The sequence below is a fragment of the Dendrobium catenatum genome, unplaced genomic scaffold (assembly GCF_001605985.2).
Source record: "Dendrobium catenatum unplaced genomic scaffold, ASM160598v2 fragScaff_scaffold_1035, whole genome shotgun sequence".
Lineage (NCBI taxonomy): Eukaryota > Viridiplantae > Streptophyta > Magnoliopsida > Asparagales > Orchidaceae > Dendrobium > Dendrobium catenatum.
In genome coordinates, this window is record NW_021319497.1 from 898921 (window position 1) to 909477 (window position 10557).

The 10557-nt window shown below is 35.5% G+C and overlaps 1 protein-coding gene across 1 annotated transcript; it reads right to left on the minus strand.

The window, feature by feature from the left end:
- Positions 1-239: 239 nt before the first annotated feature.
- LOC110110198 (protein FAF-like, chloroplastic) lies at positions 240-2130 on the minus strand. Its single transcript, XM_020841577.2, has 2 exons — positions 1779-2130; positions 240-1696 (listed from the first exon to the last, which is right to left on the minus strand). The coding sequence occupies exon 2, from the start codon at positions 1649-1651 to the stop codon at positions 440-442; it is 1212 nt and encodes a 403-aa protein (XP_020697236.1). The 5' UTR covers positions 1652-1696; positions 1779-2130; the 3' UTR covers positions 240-439.
- Between the last annotated feature and the right edge of the window lie 8427 nt (positions 2131-10557).

The window sequence follows — 10557 nt, forward strand, 5'->3', positions numbered from 1 at the left end:
AATGTCTTTTAATTGGAGACATTTTAGTCATCTAATCATTTAGAGCGGATAGAAACGAATCGCATCATGTGTTTCAGATTTATGTCAAGCCATCATTTCCTTGGTAAATATAAATAGATCAATCGCGATATGAAGATCTTAATTAGATGACTAGATCATTTTTCTCGATGATGATATGCTCGTTGGGAGCTTAGACTATCGACAAAAAAGTCTTGTGTTATGTGTTTAGCGCTCAAAAGTCCCAACAAAAATAAATATATTACTCATAAATTAACACAGGCTAACACCACACATTGATTTCAGGTACTGAAAAAACAGAATATGATAACACAATCATTAACATTGGTGGGGCCCATCTGCTAAATGGATAGCTAGGATGAACGGTTGGATGGGAGTCACACAGAAACAAACATAACAGAGAGAAATAGAAGCATAAAACTCATGACGTCGCAATGCAGTAAGGCTGCTCGAATATGAACAGCGGACGACGGAGCTCGCTACACCGCCGCATGTCATGGAGCAATTCTTCCCTGCTCCTCCTCTTCGAAGTAAATAGCAGCTTGGTTTCCGTCGTTGCGGACGTCGCCGGCGACTGCAGGCCCCACCTGCTGATGTGGCGGTCATGTAAGTAGTTGAATTGGAACCCCTCTGTGGTGGAAGTCAAAGTGCTCATTGAGGACGCCGCAACAGCCGCTGCCGCCGCCGTTGTGGCCGCGAAGCACGTTTTCTTGCCGGAGAATTCCGCTTTCTCCGGTGCCGGAGAACTGTACTCGGCTTCTCGCGAGCCAACTACGAACTTGTTGATGACGAGAGATGACCGGTGAACTTTGACGGCGGTCTGCGTGCTGACTTTGACTTCAACTGTAGTTCCCCTGTCTACAACTTCCACTTCCTCCTCCTCTTCATCCATTGTTTCTTCTTCCTCTTCTTCTGTTTCCTTCATTGTTTCTTCATCTTCCTCCTTGTTCTGTTGGGTGTTTTCAATGGAGGTAAAAACAGGAGAGTTTGTGCTTGGGGAGGTGTCTACAAAAGAGAGGAGAAGGCGACCACCACGGCGCTCGGCGTGGAGGTAGTTAACAGATGGGACGGGGACGGCTTGGACGATGAGTCGGCCGTCCCGGCGGTGAGGCTGCATCTTCAAGCAGGGGCCATCGCGACGGGAGATTGAGGGGAGGGGGGGAGGGAATGATCGCAGAGGCGATCGGCGCCCAATGGAACAGTGATAGTTCACATTAAAAACGTCTCTGTTTTCAGTCTCCCTACAATCGAACTCCCCTTCCTCCTCTACTTCTTCCTCCTCATTCTCTGTTTCGCAGGAGAAGGAGTCTAATTCATCGCCGGAAGAGAATTCATCAGAGCCAGTTTCGGAGCCGAGGTTCTCAGTGCAGGTCTCCAGGCTCTTTTGGCTCATTAGAATTGAATAACGACGCACGAGTGGATGGATGTATGTCGGTGGCGTCGCCAAATTCATGTTCTCCCTGTTAGTCTGGATTGAGTTCCAGATATCGAACCTCGTCTTCTCCTCCTCCCTTTCTTTTGTCTGAATTTCCGATTTCGGAGGCTGCGCCAGTTTCACCATTTCTGACAACCAAGAGTTTGCCACAGGCAGAACTGGCTCAAGAAGAGCTGCACGGCAAACTGCCACCGACATCTTTTTGATAAAAAAAATCCGCCTTATAAGTCCGTAGATCTCTCACTAAATGGGTATCAAAATCAGTTTTTTTTTGGCGGAGTATGGAGAGATAACTCTTGTAAGGCACAGTGTTTAGATCTTTTACCTTGGAAAATCTAAAACCAAAGAAGATTGACAGAAACTGATTCTTCTTCTTCTTCTTCTAGGTCTCTTCCTTTATCCTTCGAAGAGAAAGAGGCCGAAGGGGAAGAAGAGGAAGAGGACACAGAGAGAGGGGGAAGGGGAGTGGATTCTTGGGTGTGAAGTGAACGGCCTGTGTGGAGAAGAAGAAGGGTAAGGGGGGATATTTGTAGGAGGGAGAGCGGAAGGGAAGGACTGTGAAACTTTCTGCCGCGGCGGGCCTACTTGCTTTCCCTCAGTCTCTCCCTCGTCTTGCTTTCCTGCTTTATACCCCCTTATTCCGCCCCTTTGTTTTATCATATTATTCCTTGTCTAACTTTTAACTTTGCTTAGCTATGTAAGATTAGTACTGTTCTCCTCACTCAAATGATAAACACACAGAGGATATGAAAATGACTCTCTCCAATGTAATATGAAATAATAATTAACGTTTATATTATGTGTGATTATGCATTAAATATTTACATTTTTATTTGGGGGAAAAAAAGTCCGGTTCATAATTTTAAAAATGTTTTTAAAGATAATTTTTTAAAAGCAAAAATTTAAAATAGTGATAAAAATGTTTTGTTCTAACCACACATTATTTTTACTAACGGTTGTTATTATCACAAAAGCCGTTAAAAATGTGTTAAAAAAGGGAGATTTACATACATACCATCTTATACTATTCTATTTACATATTTAACACTTAAAACGTTAATATTACATACATACCACCCATAGTTCATTTTCATATAAAAAATGAGTGGTAGAAATGAAATATATGAGTGGTGGGAAAGAAATATAAGTGATATATTTGATATTAAAATAAAATAATATAGGGTGGTATGCATGTAATATTAAAGTTTTGGGTGTTAGACATATAAATAAGATGTTATAAAGTGGTATGTATGTAAATTTCACTAAAAAAATCTTAGGTAATTGTAGTATTACTATAAATTTATGGCATAAATTTCCTAGAGTAGCGTTACATATTTCAAAAATTTTAACTATATTCATATGTAAAGTTGTTGTTGTTGTTATTATTATTATTATTATTATTATTATTATTATTATTATTATTGTTGTTGTTGTTATTATTATTATTATTATTATTATTATTATTATTATTATTATTATTATTATTATTATTATTATTGTTGTTGTTGTTGTTGTTGTTCTTGTTCTTGTTGTTGTTGTCATCGTCGCCGTTGTTGTTATTGTTGTTATTATTATTATTGCAACATCAATGTTATATATATACATAATGTGTACATACACGTTAATGCCCTTAATAGATATCTTAATAGGTGGTGGTCGGGTCATGAAAAAGACACTCGCCTCAATTTTTGGACACTCCTTGAACCCACCAATCAACCTGTCATGCACAAGGCGATTTTAAGGGCGATGCATCTGACAAATCACTTGCCACTACCTCAATCATTAACTCTTGTTATAAAACCATTGCCCCTCACTCAAGCTCCGTTGCAGGAGGGTTCTCATTGGGGCGCAACGCTTGACCCATCAACACTCACAACTATATAAAACCTTAGCTTTCTCGAGCCCATCTAACTCAATGCTAGCTCACAATGTACAATCCACCATGGAGGTCCTCCTCTACGCCACTCGCCCGTACTAACTCAGCTTTGCTTCACTCAACCACAGATGAATCCTCCGCCTTAACTCACCCACCAGTCATAGGGTAACACATATGTATAATATGGTGTAATATTGTACATGTAATTTATATAGCATTGTTTTTTTTAATCTCTTTTCCATGTAGCCCCCAAGATCTCATAAATAAGAAGTGATGAGCGTCAAGACAATAGTTCTTAGAAGAGATCTCTAGGACTAGTATGTAATTTTTCTACTTGTTTGATATCTTTAGCCTTCTCCTATTGTTCTTCTATACACTCTACTTTCGTTTATGGTTCCTTTGCACTAAGTAGATCTGCTAGTAAGATCAACTATTATGAATCCAACACATAGCATACTTATTATAAGAAATTATTAATATCATAAAAAGAATATATTATAATGTAAATGTCATTTTGAATAAAAAAACAAACATATATATAAATATAATAATATTTTTCATCACATGTTTTTATTAATGAAGTAGCATACATTAATAAAAACATATTAAAACAATTAATAAGTCTGATATTCTAATTATCTTAATGACAATTTCATACACAACATTTAAATATTAATTATTTATAATATTATACTATTTAATCTATATTTTTAAATTATCAATCAAACATCAAAATGCACAACATAATTCTAACATGTATTTTATCTTTTTTAATCAAATATTATATAATTTAATTGTGACACGCATTAATATATAAATTTAATAAAAAAAATAACTTAGAAATTAATTTAATTAAAAAATCTTTATTATTATATGCATAATTATTTCTTAATTCTAGTTTATGAGGAACAAAAGAAATATAAATAACTTGTCTAAAACTATCTTGTGAAAGTAGCATACATCATTTGATAGATATGATTAGCGTAAGTATAGAAATACATAAATAAGCAAGACAAAGATAATTGCTGAATTGATTTCTTGAATTCACTTGTATTGTATTACATGTTATATATATATATATATATGAATATATATTCTAATACAATATGAAAATTTTGAATTTCACAAAAATAGAGAACACTTACGATTTATATTGCATGGGAAATACCCATATAAACCAAGAGTAATCACCAATGAAAAAAATGTAGTATTTAAGCCCTTGATGTGAGGTAACCGAAGAGGTACCCCATACATCAGAGTGAAGAAGAGCAAGAGGTTGAGAGGATTTTGTAGAAGAATGAGAGAAGGACAATTTGTGGCCTTTAGAGAGCTTACAATTTGAACAAACTAAAAAGGATGTGGGTATCTAAAGTGTTTTATTCCTGTTGGAGATGATTATTAGCACTTGATGATGTGGATGGCAAGGCGTTAATGCCAAATAGCTATAGCTTGACGAACAACAGATAGAGCAGGAATTTTGGATTTCAGATTTATGGATTAAAAGGGATATATACCATTACAATTTGGTCTCCCTTGAGAAGAACTTGGTTTGTTCTCAAGTCCTTGATGACCAAATTGTGAATATCAAATGAAATGGAAATAAGATTATCAATTAGATTTGATACTGAAAGAAAACTATAAGAAAGTTTGGTATATAAAGAAGTGGTGATAGATTGAGCTTACAATATGGTGTGGGAAGTATACCATTACTAGAATGAGCAATAAGTAGCGCTCGGCCAGCACCAAGGAGAATGATGTCATCACCATTAGAGGTTGTAGATTGTTTGAGATTATCTAGAGAATTTGTAAGGTGTGTTGAAGCTCTTGAATCTAGATGCTAGTCTGGATTTGATTGATTGATTGAAGCAAATAGAGCTTTTGGGGAATCCTTAGTTGTTGAATTAGACTCTGTAGGAGTATAACTCATATTCAACCTGTTCCAACATGACGATGCAGAATGACATCTTTTATTACATATTTGAGAAATGATATGGCTGGTTAATGATGTTTTATTAGTTTGCACATATGATCTCCCGCGTCCTCTTCCTATATTTGTATACAATGTTGTAGATTAATATTTATAGTCAGTTGACTTAGTGACTCATCATTTATATTAATCTGTTTGCTAATTAATAACAAGTAGAGTTCATCAAAACTAATCGAATGCAACATTGTTTGAATTGATGTCTTAAACGCCTTATAAGATGGTGGCAGTCCATTCAAGGTGTACAAGATTATATCTTTAGTATACACATTAGAACTTGCTGATGCAATGTTAACAACTATGGTTTTAATCTATGTTAGATATTGAGCCATATTTAGATTTTTCATTTTGACATTTTGTAACTCATTTTTGAGTTGCATCACCCTTAATATGTTAAACACTTGTAAACGATGCCCTATAGTTGTCTAAATTGCATAGTAAAAATTGAGGTGAAACACATATGAAAATATTGAAGAAGAAATTGTAAAACATGTTGCAGCTGCTAAATTTTTATCAATAAGAATCCATTCGATGTACCTTGAGTTTATTATTGTAGTATTATTTAGTAAGTGGATCAACCGAAAAGGAGGTGACATTGTGGGGAGAAGAAAGGGTGCGAATCCATTTGCATTTAGTAATTTTAATATATGAGATTTCCAAACTGAGTTGAGAAAGCTGAGTAGATACAATCGTTTTGATGTTTGACATTACAAATTTGAGAGAGGCAAGAATACTGGCTTGTTCAGTTGGTGTAGCATGCGGTGGATTACCGATCTTTGATGCAGAGAATTGAGTCATGAAGGGTTTTTTTTTAACCTGCTCTAATACCATGTAGAAATACATAGATAAGCATGACAAAGATAATTGCTAAATTTATTTCTTGAATTTACTTGTATTGTATTACATGTTACAAATATATATATAGTTGGAGAATACATGTTCTAATACAATAATTCAAGATATGGGATTAATTATATAGCTACTATTAATAAGGACTTAGGTCTTGTATGGGACAGCTTTCTTAAAGTAATATTTTAATACAAAAATTTGTTTTTTAAGAATTTTTTGTATTAAAAAGCTGCTTTAGGAAATCTATTAGAAAGCTATTCCAAATGAAGCCTTATTCTCATATAATTTTTTTATATTTAATAAAATTTAAAATTTAATATAATTTATTTTAAAAATTGTAATAGAATTGGCATAGTTTGATAAACACATATTGTTTTATATTAAATTGTTAGTTAATTCAATGCGGATTTGCTAATTGGATTTTTTCCCACACAAACTGATCTAAGAATATTTTTGCATCCACATGGTAAAAGATTGGAACAAGAGGAAACATAGCATAAAAAAACATAAAATGCAACACAAGAGAGATTAATAATAATATTTACTTATACAAATGATAGTTTTTATTAATTTTTATAGGTATATCACTGTAAATTATCATATTTATTAATATATCACTATTTTCTTACAATTATTAGTGCATTATCTTATTCTAATTATTATTCACTTATATGCCCATACTAATTAAATGTGAAGATTGTAGACCCAAATATATAGTACTCGCAACACACAAGGCTTAGTTGAGTTTATCTTAGAGGAGCTCGATCAAGGGATGTAATCATCTAAGATGTGGCCCACTTTGATGGGGAACCGCACCAACAAGATTTGATATGGTTAGATACTTGACCTAGTGGAGCTTACTGTGAAGGAGCTCAACCAATGAAGCCCATGTACATCTCGGACATGTTTGTCTGGGGAAGGAACTCCTCTTAATTGGCCTTGACCTTGTGATGTTCTCGCCTCATGAAAGCTCACTTAAGAGGAAAACTCACCATAACCAAGCAGACTTGTCCTTTAAAGAAACTTTCATTTAAACTATTAGTGCATAAAGACAAATAACACCTATATTATTATTGCTTATGTTCTTTAGTTGTACTTATGTAATGAGGTGGCATTAGTTAATAGGTTCTCATGTATAGGGGCTGCTCTCTACTCTCTATATGTACTCGAGTTCTCTTTGTATTAAGGACAATGCTTTAATCTCATAATACTCCTTTCTCTCTTTCTATCTTGCATTCAAGATCATGCTCAAGATCTTCTTATTCAACATGGTATCAAAGAAGGTCTAACAAATCCTCTTCCATGGCTAACTCGGTCTCATCTCAGCTAGATGAACTCCTAGATCCTGTAACTCCCAAAGATTCATTTATTCCATCAACTTTGAAGTTCTTATTTCCAATCTCAAGAACATCATCGCCACTCAACTTGCCATAGATAACTACTCCCTTTGGCGACTTAGATTATTAAAATTTTTCATGCCAATGGATTTGACAAGCTTCTTGACCCAACTTCACCCTCTTCTGCACGGCTTTTACAACAACCTGACGGCTCCTCTATGCCTAACTATCTATACACTCAATGAATCCTCATGAATAAAAACCTGGTTGCAGCTATCTGATCTACAATCTCTCTATCGCTTCTACCTTATGTCGTCAAGCTCGAATCCACTGCGGCGATTTTGGTAACTCTAGAAACCAGATTTCAATCCACCAACAGATCCAAGTTGATTCAATCCAAGAATAAACTTCATAATGTCTCCCTCAAGAACTCGATAATGACACAATATCTCTCCGAAATCAAATGTTTGGTGGATTAAATCGCTGCAAATGGGTCTGTGGCCGATATTGAAGACATAATCCTTTACATCCTCAAAGGCCTTCCCAGTTCCTATTAATTTTTTAGAACCGTGATCCGAACAATACTAACTCTAATCATTATTGATCATCTTTTTCCTTTGCATCTAAATGAGGAAATCCATTTAGCATCGGACGCAACTCCTGCCGCTTATCCTAGCAAACCCAATACCACTCTCTTTTTTTATAGGGGACGCAGGCATCACAACAGAGGTAGACATTCACAAAATTTCCCCAACACCACTCGATCAATAATGGAATCATCTACTATCTAAGAAATTTGTTACAAGAAAGGTCACTCAGCGCAAACTTGCTGGCATCAATTAAATTCTCAGTATATACTATCATTTATAAATACTCAGAATAAAGCTTTTGTTACTAGTTCTAAAAATTTGTATACAAATTGGTACCTCGACTCGAGCTCCTCATCGTAACTCTCTAACTCGCTCAAGAATCTATGCATATCTACTATGTATCAAAAATTTGATACCATCACTATTGGTGATGGAAGCTCGGTTAGCATTGCTAATTCTAGGGCGGATTTGTTACCGACCCCATATTGTAAGCTTTATCTATCCCAAATTCGTCACACACCATCTCTTTATTATAGTCTTTTATCCATCTCTAAACTCACTAAAGATAACAACATTTCTATTATCTTTGATCCTTCTAGCTTTACTTCTAAGGATCTGATGATGCAGCAAGTTCTTCTTCGCATACCATGTAATGGTGGCTTATACTCCATTCGGATCAGTTCCTCACACTCTTAGCATAAGGCGCTTTTTGCTACCATAACTCGACAAAATTCTTGGCATCATAGGCTTGGTCACCCTTATAAGAGGGTCCTCTATCTTATATCACAATGTAGTCCTTATCTTCATATAGATGTGCATTCTATTTTGTGTCAATCTTATAAAGTTTCCAAAGGTCATAAACCTCTTTTGAAACATTTGTAACTCAACAACAATCTATTCTTGCTTTAATTCATTATGACATCTAGGGCCCTACTTCGGTTGTATCAATTCAAGGGTACAAGTACTATGTAATCTTCGTCAATGATTTATCTAGATTTGCATGGTTATTTCAAATGCGACACAAATTTGAGGTCACTAACATTTTTATTGATTTTAAGTCTCAAGTCAAAAAGTATACCTCGTATCAAGTTAAAACTTTACGCACTGATGGTGGTGCTAAATACATTAACTACTCCCTTAATTAATTTCTTTGAACTCACGGTATCTCCCATCAAATTTCCTATCCTTGGACACCAGAACAAAATGGTGTAGCTGAGCAAAAACACAAACACATTATCAAAACTACTAGAACTTTACTTCTAATTGCTTATGTTCTCTACACACACTGGCTAGATGCAATTTTGACTTTGGTTTATCTCATTAACCGAATGCCATCACCCATGACAACCAACATATCACCCCTTGAACTTTTACATCACACTATACCTTCCTATAGTTATCTCCGCACGTTTGTCTATGAATGCTTTCGCCTTACTCCCTTTCATAATCATCATAAACTTCAATCGTGAGCAAATTCATTTGTCTTTCTGGGTTATTCTGACACCTGTAAAGCTTATAAATGTATGTATATTGCCACTATTAAAATCATCATATCCAGACACACTAGCTTCGATGAACAATCTTTTTCATTTTCTAAGATTTTCTCATCAATTAGTACTCCTGCTGGTGGTATCCCCCCGTCTCTCCTAACTCCTTTATCTTCGCATTCTGCTGCTCAATCTACCAGTTAGCACCAAATTCATAATTTAGAGCATCTATTCTAGCTCAACATTCTTCTCCTCCATCTTCTCACTCTAATTAGGTTGCACATAAGCTACATACAATCCACATATTTCTTACACTTGCCCTTTACAATGACTGGCCTCTTCAACAACTAGACGTGGACAATGCATTTCTACATGAGACTCTCTCAGAAATAATCTACATGGCCCAACTAAAAGGGTTTGAAGACTCCCCTCATCTAGATTACGCGTGCCTTCTTCACAAAGACATATATGGGATAAAATAAGCTCCAAGATAGTAGTACAACACGTTCAAATCATACCTGGTGTTGCTAGGATAGTTGCTCCGATCCCTCTCTCCTAATTTTTAAACAGTCGAAGGTTCAAATCTTTCTACTTATGTATTTCGATGACCTTCTTATAAATAGTAACAATCAAAATATTATCACAAAAATTTTGGGTCAGCTCAACTATGAATTCTCCATGAAACATTTAGGGGCAGCAAACGACTTTCTTGGCATCAAGATTGATCACAACAATCAATAGTTTTTTCTATCTCAAAAGAATAACGCATATCACATTCTTCAGCATTGCATTTGACGCAATGCAACCCTTTGTCAAATCCTACATGCATAAATCTCCCTTTAATTTTCCCAGTAGAATCTATGCTCGCTGATCCAACCCTCTACTAGAGACTCACGAGCTCTCTCCAATATTTGACGCTCACTCGTACGGACATCGCCTACAGTTTCAACCTCTTATCTCAGCACATGCACAATCCTCTTC